Source organism: Chiroxiphia lanceolata, chromosome 1 (genome assembly GCF_009829145.1).
Source record: "Chiroxiphia lanceolata isolate bChiLan1 chromosome 1, bChiLan1.pri, whole genome shotgun sequence".
Lineage (NCBI taxonomy): Eukaryota > Metazoa > Chordata > Aves > Passeriformes > Pipridae > Chiroxiphia > Chiroxiphia lanceolata.
In genome coordinates this window covers 102,806,622-102,828,104 of record NC_045637.1, presented here as the reverse complement: position 1 = coordinate 102,828,104, position 21,483 = coordinate 102,806,622, and the positions used below count along the sequence as shown (strand labels likewise).

The 21,483-nt window shown below is 40.4% G+C and overlaps 1 protein-coding gene across 1 annotated transcript in view; it reads right to left on the bottom strand.

The window, feature by feature from the left end:
* The window catches only part of HECW1 (HECT, C2 and WW domain containing E3 ubiquitin protein ligase 1), a 258,402-nt gene that overhangs the window by 66,065 nt on the left and 170,854 nt on the right, over positions 1–21,483 (bottom strand). Inside the window, 15 exon segments of the mRNA XM_032700164.1 lie at positions 4,497–4,568; positions 4,571–4,597; positions 7,899–8,093; positions 8,096–8,120; positions 8,123–8,349; positions 8,352–8,432; positions 8,435–8,680; positions 8,683–8,703; positions 8,706–8,742; positions 8,744–8,981; positions 8,983–9,017; positions 9,019–9,179; positions 9,182–9,261; positions 10,448–10,558; positions 12,561–12,703. Of these exon segments, the coding sequence (XP_032556055.1) occupies positions 4,497–4,568; positions 4,571–4,597; positions 7,899–8,093; positions 8,096–8,120; positions 8,123–8,349; positions 8,352–8,432; positions 8,435–8,680; positions 8,683–8,703; positions 8,706–8,742; positions 8,744–8,981; positions 8,983–9,017; positions 9,019–9,179; positions 9,182–9,261; positions 10,448–10,558; positions 12,561–12,703 (1,699 nt within the window).

Sequence of the window (21,483 nt, the reverse complement as noted above, 5' to 3'; positions counted from 1 at the left end):
GTGGAAAATGGTAATGTTGATAAAAAAACTGTTTGAAACAGGAGAAATTCAGAAGTGAGTTAGCTAGCAAAGCCACATATCAAACTGGTCCGAATGTATGGAGAAGTGGAATAAATCAGGCTTGCTAGTTTCATATTGCTACATGATCCATCAGCTGACTACATATCTATGTAAATACATGCACATACCTTCTACAGAAATTTATATACAAACCTCACTCACATTCACACATAAATGCACATATGGTGATTACCTTTGAGGGCAAACACTTCCCCATATTCCCACACTCTCACTACAATACCATCTTCCCTGATGAGTCCTATGGTTTCTATGATCAAATTCAGGATCAGCTGGATTCATACCTTATGTATTTTATCTCCTACTCTTTAAGAGCAGGACTGAAGTTGCAACTCTCACTGTTGTATCTGGAAACCTACCCTTCATGACCAGTTCCCATCCCCTGAAAGCTGGCTCTGGCTAAACTCACTTCCTATACTTGATCCCAGAAAATTGTAGGCTGTCTCAAGTCTGTGGCTGGCTGTCCCTGACAGGTGAATCCCACAAACCTTAAAAGATGGGCACTGAGAGTCCTTGGAGAAATTTTCTGTAAGACTCCAAGACAACAAGAGCCATATGCACATGCATTATTTCTTTCAAAGCTGACTGTAAGTACCACAGTCCTTGAAGATGCAAAACCTACAGTCACACCACGGGTATACATGCAGTGTCTCTCACTGTGAACATCACTATATAATTTAAGGAGAGGACTCTCTCTTACTCCACCAGGTAAAGTTTCCCAAGGATGTTGTAGCTGTTTCAAGAACAAGATCACAGCTTTGTGAAAACCATGTCTAAAACATAAGACAGTGAAAAAAAAGCACATCAAGTACAACATATGCATATTGAAGTAAGTCACACTGACACATAAGGCAGGTTGAAGGCCAGAGCCTTGCTAAGCATGCTGGCACGGGTGGCAGGTGTACCGCTCTGGGTAGGGAATGGTCCTTCTGGAGCTATGCATTATCTGCAATATCCTCAAGGAAATAACCCTGGCCAGATCAAAGGTGAGACGATGTACCTTAACATCATGAAGATCTTCATTTCCTTGCTGTTGTCTGGCAAAGACTAATTCTAGCCCTCACCCCACACTACTGTTGTACCTCGTAAAAAGTTGAGAATACAAAGATCGATGGATAATTAGAAGCTTGTAGGCAATGCTGTAGATCACACTCTAGACAGCCTACAGAAGACATCACCTCGTCATAGTGGTCTGAAGCCTCCTGATGGACACTTAGCAAGAATACACAATCAAACAAGGTTCTGTGATCCAGTCCTGTGCACTACCAGCTCTAGAGTCTATCTCGCAGCATCTGTCTAATTAAATACAACTTAGAGTTCCTAAGCTTCTAAGCATAATACTTGGAAACTTCGGAGTAAGGAAACTTCTCCAGAGCTTGGAGGTCCCAGTAAAAACATCAGGTCAGGATCATGCAGACTGGATTACAACTTCAGGAATGCTGTCTCTGTCAGATGTATCAGACATACAGCTCATGTACAACATGAGCCACACCTATAAGTGAGTGTTGCTTTATTCACTGCTTTATGGGTAGATACACCTGAAAACATGGGCTGACACTGGCATTAGCCCGCTAAAACATTAGGAACTGTGTGTCTCATGCTCCTTGTGATAGCATTTCTAATCTGCTGAATAAATCTTCTTCTGGTCACCCGGGAAGGCTGTCAGAGGGTGTCAGGTACAACTTTTGTTGTACACAGGTGGCAGAAGTACTTTCTACCTTCCCATACGACAACCTGTAAGTCACACAAGTCACTGAAGCTGCCTGAATATGATACCAGATTTGTGGACAGACGGATGGATACCTGCACAGTAAGACAAACAGGCTGACAGGTGAACTGACGGACAGAACTCTGCTTCTAAGCTGTGCTCAAGTCCCTTCATGCTAATTCACGAGCATAGGTGATCTAGGAAGCAGTCAGATTTCCTGAGGGTTTTTTGTTAAGTTTTTCAGGTAAAAGAAGACTGTGACTACTACAAAGACTAACCTCCATCTAACCTTCACAGTAAGAGCATGCTAGAGCACAGGCTGGGGACATGACAGTACTGGTTCTGTTCTCCGGTGATCCCCCTCCATCAGCCGAGTCATATTTCACAGAAGCTTTGATACTACTCTGATTTATACCAATAGACAACTTCTTGGGCAGGACCATCAGGGCAAAGTAAGCACACTGCCTTTCCCTTTCCAAGCAGCCACACCTTCAGCAAAGAGCACTCTGAACTGGGCACATGGGCACAACTTTGCTTCAGTTGCCATCAGTACTAGCAAAGACAGGCTTAATTAGGGGTGACAATGCCGTTATGAGACCCACAAACTCTGCAATCCTTCTGTTAATCTCACATCAACCTTAACATTCATACTGGTCATTATGAAATTCCTACATAAATCATGAATTTGTTCTACTTTACTTTCTAAATAAAACTAGCTGAAATTAAATTTCCTCCCTGAGTCCAACTGTTGTGGGCTTACGATTAAATCAAGCTATTCAGAAAACTATTCAAAAGACAAAGAAGACTGTCCAGAAGATTCTCCATGACCTAAATAAAATCAATAAATGCTGAACCTGCAGCAAATTATCTTCACCTCTACTTATAGATGGAAGATAACACTGCATGTGCCAGGTTTGATCACATAACTCAGGTTTAAATGGTAAAGGTTCCTCCTTTCACATGATTGAAGAACTATTTATCTAGAATTAAGAGGCATTAAACACACTGAGATAGTGACACTGATTCTAGAAAAGAAAAAAAGTCTAGATTAAGGCTATAGCTTTCATTTTGAAATTCCTGTAAAATTCATGAAGAGTTTTTGGAAACTGGTTTTCTAAGTGATATTATTCAATTAAACTTTTTTTTTTTGCACAACATTAACTTAGTATGGTTTATTTCTATTAGATCAATATATTTAAGCCCACAGTGTCAGCCTTTATTGTAAAGTGATATTACATGCCAATGGTAAAACAAAATCCTCCAAAGGGATATCACTTCTGTATTTTATCATCACACATTGTATTTCATGTCCTTAAACCTTGCTGTGGAAGCACTTGTGAAAATCGATGGTAGAAATACTTGCCTTTTGAGGATAATTATAAGAAAGAGGAAAAACATATTAAATCGATGATGGCAGAATATGAAAGAGATTTACAGTATATTTTGTTTACCTGAGCTGGTGTCAGTGTCCTTTCATTAAGTCATCTAATGGAGAATGTGCCCTATTCACAAAGTGTTGTGGTAAGAGTGCGAGGAAGAGAAATATTTGCCTGTTACAGAGGTAAGCATTCCCATTTCATCATTCACTGGCAAGCCACAGTGGGACTCTAATAAGACTTCATTGGGTTAAAGGCATTTGAATCATTCATGCAACTGTGCAGCTGACGCCAGCACCAGGGCTATTTTCGGCTTAGGGAATACTGACAGCATGGTTGGCAAATGATGAATTATTTGTGAAGGGCACCACAGGCCAAATAGTGTGTTCCCTTCTTGGGCTTTGAAGAAAATAGAGTGCTTTGTTTATACGCCTGGTTGTTTTTGTGAGGCACTGCACATTTCAGGCTGTTAAATCCAGCGCTCAAGTTGAAAGGTGATCAGCAGCACGTTGCAGGGCATAGAGTGCGCTCTGCTGGGCACTGAACGCTAATGCAAAAGCAGGGTAATCCTCCAGGAATACCCAAGAGAAAGGCTACAAAGACAAGTAAAAACACCTCCAGCAGTTGCTTCCGTGGTAAAAATCCCGTATTACCAGGCTACTAATCAACCATGCTACTTAAGACTCTGTCATTTTTGTTCAACACAAGTGTAGAATTCACTACAGTTCATAATGAACATAAAATCACTGATAATCAAATCCAAAGACAGTAGAAGACCACTCTACATAAGCTGTCTTTTCCCAGCTTCTGCTGGTTTTGCTCAGATTTGGACCTGTCTGTCCCAGGAGCATCCTGAACACGAAAGGGTTCCTGCTGGACCTGCTTGCAGACCTGACAGATCACAGGGACTGCCATCCCAAACCATCTTTGAAATTGGTTATGGAAAACCTGGAGATAAACACTACAAAAAAATCAGAGTACTTTGCTGAAACACCACCCAGAAAGCTCTGTATTAAGGCTTCCAGACCTGACAGATACCCAATCATTCGAGCCTAAACACACTAACTGGAAACAGGGAAATATTATTATTTCCATTTCATCCTAGCTAAGGAATAAGATGGACCAGGCGACGGAGGTTATGGAGCTTGTTCAAAATAACATGACAACATTTGAAGTCAGGATCAAATAAGGGAAACAATGGGCATATTGCATGGGTTCTGTAGACTGTATATACAGAACAGACAGGGTTCATTAGAAAGACATACTGACCTCTGCACTGTTTGAGTTAACAGGAAAAGCTGAAAAAATGCAATAAATAAAAAACTAAAGCTTACTTGGTGGAAGAGGCTCATCGATAGTTGGGTAGTGATGATGGTCAGGCCTCAGAGAAGGAAGCTGGCTGACTGCTGAGAATTATGGAGTAAAGGACAATCACCTACGGACAAGATATTCAGACATTGACAGTCATTCACTGTTTTTACAATGTGGTTCAAAAAATCTGCTACTGTAAAACAGTGACTATTTTACAAAGAGGTTAACCTGGTGTACTAGCATCTCCGGGCATTCCTATTTTCAGGCCCTATTTTAATAACAACTCATATTGTAAAGAAGTATTACAGTAATGCAGTCAAATCAATGCAAAACTATTATGGGCCAGATTCTGGACTCATAAGCGAGAGAAGAATCAGGATTGATCTCTGAGAAACACTGTTCATATACAACCAAACTCAAGTTGCTGCAGAAATTGGCAGGAACATGCAAAATCCTGATTCCAACTTTTAAATTATCCCACCATTGGAATAAGAGGCTAAAAGCTGCCTTGGATCTTTCTCTGTTTTTCCAAAGGATCAGTGGCTGCCTATGTGTACCAGAATGACAGGATTTTGCAGTCCCTGCAAAGCAGATCATCCCGTTTTAGAGGTATTTTTCAAAATTCAGAGTCCATCTTTCGTGGAAGGAGGAGAATGAGAGAAGCATCAGAAACAGACAGGAGACAGGTGGTAGAACAGAAGGAAAAAAAAGATAGTGAGAAATAGTCAGGATCTGAGATAAGGAAGGAAGACCTGAGATAGAGAAGAGAGAAAGAAGAAGAAGAAAGGAGTCACACAGACAGTGCAGAGGAAGTTTTTAAACACTAATATTGTATACATGTCCAAATATAGAATCATAGATGGTTTGGGTTGGAAGGGACCTTAAGATCATCTAGTTCCACTCTCCTGCCATATCTAAATATGAAACAAATGAAACCTATGTAAATGTCCAAACTGACATTCGGTTGAAAGGAACAAGTTACTTAGATCCAGTCAATGTTTACAAAATCCTTTAAGAAACTAAGAAGTTACAGTAGAGATGAAAAGCATTCCTCATCTTAGACTTAACTGTGAGAATAAGGAACCTGCTCACTACAAACTTCAAGCTTCCAGAATAAAGATTCCTTCTTGGTCTGTCCTTAAAATCTTAGAAACCGTGGACTATTATCCTACTAAGGAACATATTTTCATATTGTGTGGTAACAGTTTTTCACTATAACCTCCAGCTCCAGATAGGCTTGTTAATACAGATACAATCTGAATTGCATAAATATAATATTTACATGCATCAGAAAGATGCATAGAAAAAAATATGAATGGTTTTGGGATGTTGGAATGCAAAGCCAAACTCATTGTGTGGTAGCTGGTTTATCTGTCTGTAATGTCAGAATCTTAACAGCCTAAGAATGAACATTTTATATAAAACCCAAACATATAGCTATCAAATGTAAAAAAATTACCAAAAAATATAAAATATGGTTTTTTTTGTTGTTTTAAACAACCAACAGCTAGAAGACAGAAGCCAATTTTGTATAAAACTGTAAAAAACCTCACACCATCCAGAGTGAGAAAAATTGCTTAGACAAAAATACTCCCTCTTCTAGGTGCTCTGATGATACCGTATGGCCTGTTAAATGTCTTCATCAAACCACTTGTGTATAGGCGTATCTCACAGACGTATCTGCTGCATGTTTTGAACAGACGGCAGATTATGTAAGTTTATTACTCAATGCTGAAAGTCCATCTCCCATAGTCTTAAAAACGTGCTGTACTACAGGTGCTGGAGCACTGACTACCACATCACCCATCTATGTTTCTTTACTTACCTCACCGAAATTGACTCTCCCCTAGTCAAGATAGTTACGCCAAGCCAGCGGAAGCATAGTAGTAGTATCAGTCACCTGAGTGGATGGAGGTGACCGCATCTACTGTATTGTAACAGCTGCCAAGTCATGAAGCACATGCCATTTACTGAAGCACCCCTGGTGACACCAAGAGAGTGCTGAGAGATGGGCTTGCCCTTAGCTACCAAGGCAAAGCCACTGTAAACACTGCAGTGCCCTTTATATAGGCTCAAGTCTTGGTGTCGTATTGAATCCATATGCACAGGACACCCTCTCCCACCACATCCCCTATCAAAAGCACACACAGTCCAAAATAATCACCAAATCTGTAGGTATGGTCTCACACATACTCATGCTCATAGCCCACTTAGGTATATTTCCACATAGATGCTGTCCACAAGCAAAGCCTCTCTCCTGCAAGGAAGGAAACTTGGTTTCTATGCCTGTAAATGTCTGAAAAAATTAATTCTTTGGGCTAGATTCTGCTTTACAGTCTGAATAACTCCCTAGTCCCAGCTGTGTACGAAGTCTTTACACAGGCCTGTGTGTAAGGCCACCCTTACACCTTTTATGTGCATGGGTTGGGTCTGTGGCAGTGGAAGGTGGGAGTAAGTAAACTGGGAAGGGAGAAGGAAAATGTAGAAGGATGCTTTAGTTGGGGTTTCCCAGTGATGCCCCAAATAGGATATACTTTTGCTGCCATTTTAATTTGGTGTCACTTACAGAAGGAGACAGATGACTCAGAATTTGGGAATGCAAAGACTACCCCTGACCTTGTTGCATACTCCTTAGCTGCAGTTGAGTCCTTTACTTCTAGAGCTGGAGAAAAACTATATGCTAGCTGAAGAAAAGATGAGTGATCAACCCCCTCTCTTTATGCAACTGCATACAACACAAAATGAGTTACCAAGGGAGGGATTTAATCTAACTGTTTGGGGAATTGGGAAAAACAGTACCTAAATTGCAAAGACAAAAAAAAGTACATTTTAAAGTATTCTATCTCTAGGGTAGGATAAGGGAGATGAGAATTTTATTCAAGATAGTTAATTTCCAAAGTGTCTAAGAAAAAATATAAATCTCTGTTGAGTTGCCTATGATCTGTGACATCTGAGGTACATTTTTTTAATACTTGGGGAATTACAAGAAATATACAGAAACTGGCCCTTTTTCTGGTTCAAATCAGCATATTTGCCCTTGACAAGCACAAGCTGTCCTTTCACTAACTATCAGAGGCATGGCAGCGCATCAGATATGTGAAATGGAACAATCCCAGGAAAAAAAGAATGAGTTGGTGGATGTGATAATGCTGATTTGCACATAACTAGAGTAGCTAATCTTGATTTTAATGATGCACGTATATCTACAGGAATCCATATAGACAGATCTCCACCTGATTTATTTGGTGTTTGCTGGGATTTTTAAGGGAAAGGCTCAATTATCCAACCCTCCCTGATATCTGCCCAGCTCACAGCCACTGAACTGGTAAGAACGAAACTGAGCTATCTGAACCTCGACTATCTGATGCCTTCCGTGACATCCAGATAACCAGGGTTGCTCAGCGCATCGATTCTCAGGATCTAACCTTCTCTTCTGCTGCTTGGACCTGCTATTGGGGTGTCTAGACCCTCTGTGGCTCTTTGTGGATTCCCAGCATGAGCTACTAGTTCATCTGGCCACTGGGAGGAGCCATCCACTTGCTCCCTGTCCAGCTCAGGGCTCTGCACTGAATCTGGCACTGACTCAAAAGCACTGTTCTCCTCCTCATCATCATCCTGGAGGAAAAGACTGTGCTCTCAGAAATCTTTGTGCGCTGTCGACGGAGGAGAAGCGCGTATGGCTGGAGAAGCGATTGTTACTGTCATAACACGAGGTGCTGTAGCAAGAAGTGCTGTAGCAGGAAGTGCTGTAGCAGGAAGTGCTGTAGCAAGAGGGGCTGTAGCAAGAGGTGTCGCACGCTTCGCACTCGTTGTCACCATTGGGCCTGGAGCTTGACCTCGCTCTCGCTTCCTGTCCTGGGGGCTCCCCATCCAACAGCCCTCATTTAAGTCGGAGAGTTGCTCATCCAAGGTCTCAGGAGGCACTGTTCTCTGGCTGAAGTTCTCTTCAGCCTCATTTCCAGAGGAGGCTCTGCTGCCACGGTCTCACTCTCACTGACCACCTCCTTATCCAACACCTCCTTGACTGTAGATTCCTCATCGTTCTCCCCTGCCATTGCACCATCTTGTTCTTCTTCCCCATCACTGCTCATCTGTGCCGAGGGCAGGCTGTGGAGTAGGTTGTGGATCCGTATGTAGTGTGTGCGAGGGGTCTCTGGCTCACCGCAGGCTGAAGCTATGACTGTCTCAAGTTCAGACACAGGCAGGAGCACGGCCTGTTTTTCCTCTTGCTGTGGTCCTCAGTTGTAGCTTGTTGTCTTCCTCCTCCTGGGGCTGAAGCCCCTTCATCTTCTTCCTGACTCTTCTCTAAGTCCTTGCCAGCATGCACATCTGCACTCACCTCACCAATATCTAATGTTTCTATGCTGGTCACTCCACCATCTCCCTGAATACCAGAATTGACTTTGTTATTTTCCCTAACTTCAGTCTCAGGAGGAGACATGCAAGCCAGCAGAGTTGGCTGCTCTGTGAGGTCCGTAGCACTCAAAGAAGAAAGCATTTCTCCTGGATGGATTCCAAGGCTCAGGAACTGGCACCGCATCAACCCTCCCCATCTCCTGCTAGCTCTTCATTTAAGCTGTTCTGGTTGACTTCCCCAGGTGGTTTGACAGCCCCTGGGCTATCGACACTGGTCACACTGTATCCATTTAGCTGTTCTGGAGCTGCACTTTCTGAGGTCACTGTGTTGATGCATGGAGGCTCACAGGGCTTTCCTCTGTGGGATTGTTCACAGGGCTTTCCTGGAGGTCAGCTGGCTCAGGATCTGCACTAATGGAGACCTCTCATCATCTGCATGAGACAGTAAAAGAAATTAATTACGTCTTTAATAAGAAGCATTGACTGAACCAGAGGTTGCTGGGGGGGTACAAGCATCCACAGCTATCTGAGAAAATTAAAGCATAAAATTACAGTGTGAAATGCGTGGCAGCTGAACAACTATCAAGAAGTGTTGATTTTTTTGCTAAGCAGTCTTTGTACAGTGGATTTAATCACGGCTTACTCATGGTGGTGATTTGTATGCAGCACTCTGCCTCCTTGCAGCATAACCTGAAGGTAACACCTTCTTGAAACTCCTATTTGAGCCAACTGGCATTGGAGGGAATATCATGGGAATGACAAGGAAGTCTTCCCCAAGATTTTAATGACATTCTTCTTTTCATGCTGAAGCTGGCAAGACTCCACAACAGAGAATGTAAAAAACTGTTTTTCACACCCTGAAAGGCGAAAACTTTCCCCAAAATATCCTTTGATGTGATCCTCATCTGTACCACCTCCTTCCAGGCACCAAACAACCTGGGCTATTTACGCCAGCTGAATAGGTCAAAAGACAGAAATCTGGGGTTGCGTCAAGGGGAGAGTAATGATTTCCAGCCACTAATGCAGCTGCTGTTAGCTTGACAAAGTGTACCAGAGAGAGCAGAGAGTCCCTCAGGCGGAGAGTCCCTGAGAAATGCTATGAGACTGTGGACATGGAAACCAAGGTTCCACCTTACACCACCATGACAGTTACTTCTGTATAATTACAAGAGAATGTGAACCAAAACCAAACCATAAGAAGGAGGGAGGACTGGAACACTGCATTATTTCTTGTTTTATTTTTACTTTTCAGTAAAAAAAATCAAAATAAAAAAATTTCTAATTATCTCTACTATTACATTGTCCACTTTAACTTATGAAGTGCTCAAATGCAATGACCTAGAAACAAGGCAGAGTATTTGAAGCAGCCAAGGACAGGGAATATGAGACACCAGTTAGGCTCTAAGCTAAGGGGAAACAGTGAAGAAATGGTGACTCACAATGCGGTCCTGTGATGGGGGACTTTATTCATTCCCTTGCTCATGACTGTACCTTAAGTCCCAGAGCATCCAGGAACAAATTCAGATTTCTGAAGAGAAGAAGGGAACCAAAAAACAAAACAAACAAACAAAAAAACCCCAACAACAAAAATCAAAACAAAAAAGTGATGGGTTAAGACTGAGAGTTACCTGGATGGATGGAAGAAGTTATTTCAAATCGGAACTGCAGCTGGCCACTGACATGATCTGTAGGAAGCCTGCGACCCAGAGTGTAGCTTACAACTCTGTCCCTGAAAGAAACAAATATTGTCACAATAGACTATAACCTACCCAATGTCTACTGTGCATAGATAAATCTGCTGTGTCCTACAAAATAATCAAATACATAAAGGCTATTTATCTCAGCCATGAGGGCATGTTGACTTGCATACAAGAGAACGAATGGCAGAGAAGGAGAGGACAATGTCTTCAATTACAATGGAACAGCTGAGTAAGTGAATAAGACAGGCTGCTGGGATACACAAGCACATATGTATAAATATAGAGAGAATGGTGGGAATGAAACTTCTGCAGTATGGATATGAAATATCAACATGGGAAGCCAACAACTCCCACTTCAGCTATTGTAACAAGACTTTGCTTCCCTGCAGATCTGACCATATCTACCCTTCTGTAGAACCTCACATTTCTGTATTTTCTTCCGCTCACCATGTGCATAAAATGAATCTTTCCTGTTCTTGTCTACAAAATCCTGTGCAGGCCATTCCCCGCTTACCACCTTCTCTCTTCAAACTGGCTGAATGACTGCTCTTAATCTCTTTCCACCCCTCTTACCTCTATGAAGCTGAAATATCAGGAGAACACCTTCCTGACAAGGTTGATCAATGACTCCATTCTGTCCTTGTGCAGGTCCCTCCCTTTTCCACACTTCATCCACCCCTCAGAACAGAACGAAACTATAGAAGAGATTAACTTCCCAGCTGCCCACAATGCGGCTGAATCAATCTTTGCAAAGCATTTTTGAGTGTAACGGGTTCACTAAATAGTAATATTTATACATCTTTTGAAGAAACATAGTTCACTTCCAGTTGTGCCAAATATATTTGCTAGGATAGCTTCACATGCATCAGAAACTCATATAAATGAGACAATCTCAAGATTTGTGTATGACCTCTCTGAATTAGTGTGAATACTCATTGAGCTTGCCTGAGATTTAAATGCCAATAGGGTATTAAAACTAAGCCAGATCTAGTGTGCAGGTTGGAGGCACTGCTCTTGGCAAAGTACATCCTTAGATAGACACTGTTTACCATAAGGAAGTCAAATAGGAAGCTATAACCAGAAGATGATAAGAAATCTTCTCATATAGCGGAAAGCCAATGATACCAGTTACAGTGTTCTAACTTCCCCAAGCTGTTCTTTTCCATCTGGTTTCTAAATAGCTACTCTATCTTCCCTACTTGAGAAAAAAGGAGGTAGCTTAGTCCCTTCTGGTAGATTCAGCTGTCAATATCACAGCCAGTTTCTGAACCAGCTGTTGAAAAACACTTCCAACAAGCTCATCTTCCTGCTGTTCTGCTGAATTGAGATACAATTTTCAGAAATACCTTCGTGGAAACTGCATTGTTCCTGCTTTCCTTAGGAGATGACTCTTTTTCTCCCTTGCTCTTCAAGGTCTGAAGGTTACAGGCTTAGAGCCAACTTTTTGGCTTTGTCTGAATACTATCCATCTCCTCAAATTGGTTTGTGTTATTTTGGCAGCATATACTTTCTCAGGACTTTCATGCAATGGGGAAGTAGGGCAGGGTTTCTGAGCTCAAGGTTGTTCCTTGGCAGCAGGGTAGGGTCAGGAAGCTTTAGTTACAACATGCCACATATATTTTTTTATAATATTTCAGCTCTCCAGAAATTAAAGGGAGGAGAACCATCTGGTATGATTTTAGCCCATAGGTAATTTCCTGAAATATGAAAACAGCCTGCTGACAACATTCAAAAGAATATTCAAATTGAAAATATTGCACTCTCCAGATTCGCAGCCATGATACGCAAGAAAGTCTTCTTTCCTAAATGCCAGCTCTCATTTCTCAAAATGCCATGCACAGAGTTATAGAAGGAATTCTTTGTCTGGCCCATAGTCCTATAAATTCTAATTAAGACCAACACCATGTATCAGACAACTGTCAGTTTAATAACTTCCCCTCAACATCGTTGTATCACAATGATATATCACCAGGGATTTCAAAACAGCAACACACTCGTCGAAAACAGAAAGCCAAAAGCAGCAAAATTTACCCTATGGCATGTCTTTCCAAGAGGCGCTGAACCGGCATAGAAAGTTTTCCCAGAAAACGTTTGATGATTGGTCGGCTCTTTGCAAATTTGTCTTTAACTTCTATTTCCAGGACGTCCGTGGGCAGGGAGACAAAGCTGAATTGCTGCAATAAAGGAAGAGCACAGAACATTAAGCTGGAAGCTGGGCCACAACAACACACAGTACTTCAGCTGTGAGGCACACCTTGACAATTGAGAAGCAAAGGCCTAGTGAGGTGAAGGATACATGATCACTGTTTTCAGATACACTGTTTTGAAAACTCTCCTTTCTTGTTCATCTGTGCCCCAACTCAAAAAGAAAAACTCTGAAACACTGTTTATCTGGATCAATCTCCTAATCTGGGTCACACCACAATGCCACAAAGAGCTAAAGCCAAAGGTAAACCATGGTGCAGGCTACTGTCACAATGATACCGGGGAAAACAGGAAAGGCAACACCTAAAACTGCTCGTCACCAAGTGCATTGAAACATGTGAAAGCTGTCCAGCCAATCTGGTTACAGAACAGCTATGTTTATTTGTAAGTAACATTTCAATAAGCTTCTAGAGACTGTGTGCATGCAAAACTAGGGTAGGAACAAGAAGAATGACATTTTAGGTTGTAAGAATAAGGAAGTCCATGCATACAGCTTTCAAACACGGGAGCATTAGGGCACCTGGAGATGCCAAGATCTCCTCACAAGGAAAGCAAAGCTCAATTTAAAAATAATAGTGAAAAGCAAATATATTAGATAACTTGGCCTTGCTTTCTCCTAGACCAACTAAATTCAGTACAGGCTTAGAGCTGGTGACACAGGTCACAATAATTTTCCCAAACATCTGCTACTACTAGAATATCATCAATCAAAAAGCACATCTGTGCTGTGGTGCACAATTGTAGGAAAATGGACAAAGTGCTGTTCACCTAACTGAGAGGTCAGTATTGAACTGGAAGACAACTTCTGTGGTAATGAATATTAAGATGCATGGAAAGATTTTTCCATCTTTCCCACTGCTAAAACCAATCTTCACAACAGAATCATGCTCTGGGTTATCAAGGCCTGCAGTTAAGTCCCAAATTGCTCGCTCTATTGAATCATGATCTAATTCAGAAATGCTTAGTTCAAACAGCTTCAAGTGAAAACAACATGACTGGGATACTCTATTAATCAGGCCCTGTAAAACACAAATAATCAGAGAAATACAATTCAAACAGGAGCTAGTGTTATTTTCTTCTTGTCTTCTTGTACACCTTTGCAAAGAACAGAATAACACACCAAAGGGAGAACATTAATTTGCCATGTATATTGAAAGCTGCCTTAAAAAATAAGTTGTATTATCGTTACTGTTTCACCTGCTTAAAACCTTGGGTAACTGCCACTTCGTGACATTTATAAGGAAAGCAGAAGAAGGGAAGTAATGTTTAACTGAATGAGGTTATTGTAACGTACAGTCATTTACCACTTAATGAATTCTCCATTTTGCTGTTGACTACTATATTGTAAAAAATCTTTGTGGGAGAGCATGCCCACTAAGTAAAGACTGAACTGCCCATAAGTGAAAAGTAAAACATAGGTTAATGATCTGAATGTTAAAAATATTGTCTTCTGGTGCAACTCTGAAGCAAATCAGAATCTGCATGGATATTATTTTCATAGCATCAGGTGGAACCAACCCTGGCAGCTTCTTCCTTGCATATTTTCCAGACACCTAAGCAGAGAGTATGGATCCAAGGAGCAAGGTGTATTGGAATCAGGCAAAGAAAATGTCCCTTTTCCCTTGAACGGCTGTGCCTCAAAGACATATAAACATCAGAATATTCTATACAAATTGTAAAATTGTGTTCTGATTTCATCACCTGCCAACACAATGCATTTTGGAATACAAGAGACTGCCCTGAGACCAACCCCTGGTCCATGATCACAGTTTTCAATGTTTCTTCTAGGAGAATGTTCTGATGCATAAAATCAGTTGCATTTTGGAAACACAGTTAAGCTTTTAAGACCAGAAGTGTCCTGTGGCAGAGCTCAAACGCTTTGCCATTTGGAAACAAGTACAGTTTGAGATAAAAAGTGAACTCACTGAAATGGGCTTGGACACAGCTTGTAAAACAGTGCTAATTTTAAATAATTCAGTGTTCTGTTATCTAAGCACTTGCTCCTCCTGTTTCTCTCATCTAGTTTAATTCTTAGTGGGCAAGATTTTTCTAAGGCAATCTCTGACTGTGGATGCCTCAGGCTCGTGCCATCCACACTAAAAAGCCCAAAGGAATCCTTGTTTGCAGAAAAATGGACCTCTGGCCCTCTGAAAAAATGGATCTCAGCAAAACACCTAGGTTTGAGAACTCAAAGACTTTCAAATGCATTTTCAAAAATCATGAATCACTTTTGAAAACATGTTTTTCTCATGATATTTAAAGATGGGAATGTTGTCTTTGGATGGAAGCAAATCATCATCAAATCCTAATTTCCCTCTCTTCCTTCACCATCTTTTCTGACAAGTGCCAGGCGCTGTACCCTAGTCACAAAACATTGGCTACATTTACACTGTTCAATGCCTTGGTTTTTGCTATCTTATCTATCTGGAAGGGAAAAGATTCTGTGTTTCATGGTCATATCCAACGTAACTGACATTAAGTACTAATGTATTACTGCCAGAATAGATTAAATTCTTTCCTTGCCTAATATTTGCTAATATTTACTAACTGTCACACAGCAACAGCCAGTTTGTGGAACTGACAGCATAAGCTTCCTATCTAAGTTTTAAAAAAACAGACCAAAAATCTGAAACAAAACAAAAAAACCACCCAAACCTTACCCAAACGAACAAACAAACAAACAAACCCCCACTGATTATAAATTTTGCAGTACCCATGGGTTCACACTCAGGAATGTTGTGATTAATAATTCATGCCATGGAGGGGCAAGAAAAGGAGGTTCCAGGATCACAACAGAGAAAAAAAGCCAACTCTCTTCAGGATGAGGGAAGTTTGATGTTGCTTCTTACAAATGCCCAGAAACTTTACCATTGGTAATTAAAAGACCTGCATTTTCAGAACAAGTCTGCTGACATTTTTTGGTGTTATTATTACAATTTTTACTTTAAGTTTTCTGTTATTTGGAACTTTTTTTATTATTACAACTCTTATATTGTAATAATAATGTTGTAACTCAATGTTACAGAATTAACTCAGAAGTTCAGCTTTCACATTAAAAGAAGCATAAAATTCATGGTTGCAGAAGAAAACAAGAATACAAAAACTTTAGCACAATGAGTCCAAATATATTATTTTTAAAAGACTTCTGATATTTCTGACAGTCACTCCTTGAAGACAGACTCTTCTATCTTTTTTAGCTGGCATTGACTTACTCATACTTTCTTCCAGAATCTAAACCAGCAATCTTTAAGCTGTATATTTCATTGGGACCACAGCTCATTTTGTGGGCTTATTCATTGGTAGGGTTTTTTTCCCCCAAAAAATTTAAGTTCCTCTAATAACAACCATTAGTGCAAACTCTTCAAGATTGGTCAAGAACTTCATGGAACCTGCTGGAATTCAAAGACACTTAACTAAAGTTGATACTAACTGTAGAAGGGTATACTGATGTTTACATAAATGGGCTTTTTTCACAGTCAAAAATTTCACAGTCACATTTCTGGCAGTTTTTGAATTCTGACGTTATGACTTGTTCCAAAGCTTTAGGCCTCTCCAGCTGCCAGAGGTCCACCAAACTTGATAAGGCTGCATGGAAGTGGTTTCTGTCTGAGCCTTTCTTTGTACATGAATACAAAAAATCTCAAAGGAAGTCACAGATTTCTACACAGGTGCAAACTCATCTACCAAAACAGCCACAGTTTCAAGGCTAAAGCCCCACCCAAGAAGAAGACTTTGTCTAATGTGTTCATTTGGATAACAGCAGACAACAGGACACCTGGAAAGAACAATTAACAACAATTTAAGTGATTACTAGAACTTGATTGTTTTCACTTGTTCCATAACCAAAATTCAAGTAAAATGCATTACATAAAATGTAGGGAACAAACCTCTTGCAAGTAATTGGCAGACCTGCCATTTATAAATGATCTACAGAGGTCAGTGTATGAACAGGTAACAAACAAGAAGTTAAATCTCTATTCTCTGATTAGCCCAAGACAGTAATGTAAGGTGACAGAAAGGCTACACAAAAGGAGAAAAAAACCTTGTAATGGTTTCCTGGAAAACCCCAGCACCTGGGGGGACATTCCCAGAAACTAATAAAGGATTAAAAGGAAGAAAGGATTGGAGATAATATGGCCCTTTTTCAAACACCCTGGCTGCTGAGAACTCAGGAAGTGGACCCTTGGGCCTATTTCATCTGTCTATCACCCCCAAATTAGTTTATTGACTATAGCCAGTCAAACTGACTGAAGAAAAAGGTATAAAAAGAGATTGGACCCAAGCAAATCTCTTTTTGCTTGGGGGAGGGGAGGAAGGGGGGCGGGTGGGTGCAGGCGAGTGAGGAGTTCATCAACTATGTGGAGGAAGCTGAGGGGCTGCCTTTCTCCTTCCACTTCTGGGGAAGCCTGGAAGGTGAGATGTATCTTAGGCATGCTAATTACTTGCTTCTAAATAACTAGAGCGTACTTTTGCTTCATAGTATTTTTAGTTTTTACTTTAAGTTTGTAAGTGGCTTTTGCTTTAGAGTTTCTGCTTAAATTTTGTGGTATTCGTATTTGTGCGGTATTACATACGTGTTAGTTGTTCTACTTCTTTGTAAGTTGCTTTTGCTTTAGCGTGTGTGCCTATGCTTTGCATTATATTATTACTACATTGTTTAGTGTGTTTTTTGCAGTTAGACCCTAATTCCAGACACAACAAACACCATAAATTGTCACAAATTTGTATCAATAAACATGTTATTTTGTGAACACTGTTAGAGTAAGTCCATTTTTAGGTGCTGACAGTTTTGTCGACGGTGAAATAACTTGATAGGAGAAACCTGCTGAGCTGTTTTTCTACCACTATTAAGTGCAGTCCTTATATAAAAAGGCATCAAATGTCCTGTCTGTCTCAGCAAAGCTGTTAAGTGAAGGGTCTCATTAGGTGAGACACTAACAGATTGTTTTGGACATTAAACGGCTTTGATCTCCTGGAGGGGATGCTGATAGACAAAAATAAATTAATATAGGTTGGACAGAAAATTCTTCTTTTCTGCCCCTTTTCACATGACAAGTAATTACCTACAAAGTTGCATTAGCCACACCCTGCATATGACATCAACTTGGTGCAAAATGACTTAGAACTTGAGATGATACATGACACAGCTCACTCCACAGAGGAGATGGCAGATTGCTTCAACAGAACGAAATGTCATTAGGAGCAACCTGCTTCTCACAGCGTGCCTGGCCCTAGAAATAGTCTCTGATCCCATCTTGGCAATGTAGTGTCTGATCCTTACCAACTAGGGATGAGAGGGCTCTCCTCTATAGGAAGAATGATGTGGTCCTTCACTGGAAGAATGAGGTGGTCCCATCTGCCCTTGTGTCTAGTCTGGAAGAATCCCAGACTGAAAAACCCCCAGAGACAGAGGGTTTGGAAAAGAGTGCAGAGCTTCAGAGGGGAAGATCTTTTTATTTTCCTCTAGATATGTTTTAGGACTCTTAGAAGAAATGGTTATCTGTTAGGTGTATTCCTAAAAGGAAGCTATGTGCAGAAAATCTGAACACAAAGAATGATCGAAGATCCCTGGTATACTGGGGAAAAATAGTACTTATCGTGAGCAGAAGTGAGAAGGCCTTGTAGGGACTGATGATTCCTGATCTCTGGAATACATTGGCTGCGTTCGCATTAGGAAGACTTATGGTGCAATGTAGAGCAAAGCAGCTGGTGCTGTGCACCTGATTACCACATCCAGATATGTTGCAAGGGTTTTAACATGAAGTGACTCCAGGCTGGTGCCCTGGATTGAACTCCCATTATTGTCTGAAAAGTGCCGGATGCACTCCTGAAGCACATCTGTTGGTTTCCTTTCTGATGAGAGTAATTAAGTTCATGCACTTTAAGACTGTCCAGTGGTGTCTTCAGCAGGGAGATCAGGAGATTTGCTTTGAAACGGTTCTCTTGAACGGAACAAAAATACTGTTGGAGATGGACCCATTGAATTGTTAAGAATCATGATCTATAGAACAAGTTAGTATGCATATTATTTTCCCAACTGTTTTCTTTTTAGGGTGTTATTACATCCTCCTGGAATGATGATGACTAGAAGGACACAGACTTGCTCCAGATGCAAAGACATTGCAACTCTCTACTTTTCCCACTTCTTTAGCCATTTGTCAATGCCTGTCCCACTTGTTACAGTGGCAAGAGATTCAACAATTTCTTTGTTCCTGGACATCTAATGCAAAGAGGGAGTAGGATAGGAGAGAGATCTTTTAATTCCTTGCTAAGAGAAAAGCTGCAGCATTATATCTTATCTTATTAGACACTGGAGGATCTGTACCATGTACAGCCTTAAAATGCCCCGGCCAAAGGAAAAGCTTTAGATGGTATTTTCTCAGGCACTAAAAAGCCGTAACTAATTATTTCCATAGAAATACAGAGGATAGAGGGAGAGAAAGAACAAAAGTGCCATGATAAAGAAAACCGCAGCAACATATTAAGTCCTCTTGGGCTAAGCAGTGTATCATCAGTTTTGTCTCTGGTCAATATTAAGTTGTTAGGATTCTCCTTTCATTTACACAGATTTTACATAGCTGCCTCCTGCTGATTCACTCTCACAGAGACACAGATCAGAATCAAATTTACCTAGAATCAACTGATACATTGACAGTGTCACATCATCTCAAGGATCTAATGTAAATCTGATTTACATTACTGGTGGCAATCTTCAAGCAAGACCCAAAACTGTAGTAAACATCACTGAAGGAGTTTCAGACAGTAACCTACTTTCAGTGCCTATTTGCTTACAGACCCAACAATGGTTTTACAGACACAGATGATTATTTTATTAATGTGAATAGATCCTTGTTGGGGCTTAATGTATGATATATGGGGTAAAGAATGAAGGCCCGTGCTAATGCTGACCGGCAGAATACATTGGTATCTATTTATAAGATAACCAGAACCATTTCCAGAGCTTGAGAAAAGTTTCATAGAAAGCCAACTACTGATGGTGATTCATTTCCATTTTTATTTTTACCAAAGTTTTGCATCCCTGAATACAGATGGATGACAGTGACTCAATAACACTACCAAGGAGTACGTCCCTTAGCACCAATTATCAAGTTAAGTGCAAGTCAAGTTCTTTAAAACACTCAGTATAACAATTGGTAGATAATAAAGTCAGTGTAATAAAGACAGATAAATTAATACATTGGTGACAGGAAGAATTAGGCTCTTGATTTTGAGTTGAATAAGCAATAGAATTAAAAATAAATTTTATTTGCGATATCCATCATGCATGGGGTGATCTTAAAAGGCTGTAAATTACCTTCGATCGATAAAGATAGATTTATTCTTTCAGCTGAATATTTCATTAGTAGGTTTTTGTTCAAGTACTCCAGTGAAACATTATACTCTTAATGCACACACCACTCTCCATCTGTATTATTCTGTTCTTTCATTCAAAACCTTCTCTACATATTACTACTATCCCACACAACACTACTTTTAAAAACATCTGGGTAAGCTCATGGAAAATCACAGTTTCTTAAACTTTTACAGTGCACCTCAATGACAAGATAAAAATAATGCAGTCAGTAAGTAGTGTCAAGAACAGGCTCCATTGCTGTCAAGGGCAGGGACATGCCTATGCCTACTATGAGAGACTTCTGTAACACAGCAGGGACTGCAGGGTGCCAGATCCAATTCTAGCATGGAACTGCTGTTGGGGTATTTTTCCCTACAGTAAAAGGGGTGCACATAAATATATGATGATGTTTTAAAGTCTATTCAATCCTTTCTACTGAACTCCTTCAAGGTTGGCAGGGCCTTCAGCAAATCGGCTTTCTGGACTTCTTCCTCAGATTTACTGCTTCTCTCTATTGGAACAAGGAACACAAAAAGTCCTTCCCATCTATTCATGTATTCCACAACATTCAGAGTTGCTAGTTAATAGGCTCATCATGAATTCCCTCTGATGGTTTGGATAGTCTTAAAGGATGTCTCTTACTTTATTAATGGAAAATTTCAGCCCTCAGACATTAGAAATTTAAATAAACTTCTGGATAAATCAAGTGAAAACACTGCTTAAAGAGTCAGGGTTTTTCTTTTTCACACATTGTCTCTAAATTTATAAGCACAGCAGAGACTGAAAATATTTGAGGACTCTCATAAGCACCAATATAAACACTAGCAAGACTAATGGTCTTCTAGATACAGAAGTTGCAATTAAATGCACTTCTAGAAGGATAACATCTTGAAAAAAATCTAGACAATTTTCCACACCATAACTCATTCCTGAAGGAAGTGAAGTTTCTTGGGCTTTCGCACTTCATTCATCAACAGAAAATACAAAAATTGTCGGTAAAACTACAGTTTTTCTGTGTGTTACACTTTACAGTTACTAAACTATGTGTTTACACTTTACCTGGACATGTGTGCAAAAATGTTATACCACCACAAGGCTTTACTCAGTCCCGATGATGCCTTTGGTAAAACTCCTATTAAATTCCAGATCTGGATTTCACTTCACCTGTATACTGCTTTTATGCTTAGGGGTAAAGGCCTCCAAGTTTCTGCAGCATATTCTTTTGTATTTGCCAGTAGAAACAGAAGGAAAGGTTATGCAAGATAAATAATAAGTAGTTCAACCAATGCGATGTTTCTGTTGCTTTTATTGTGGTCTTCTAGTGAAATGACTGAAGGATTCTGTGAGGCCATGGTAGCACTGTTAGCATCTAGTGCTCTAAATATTAGAGCAAAA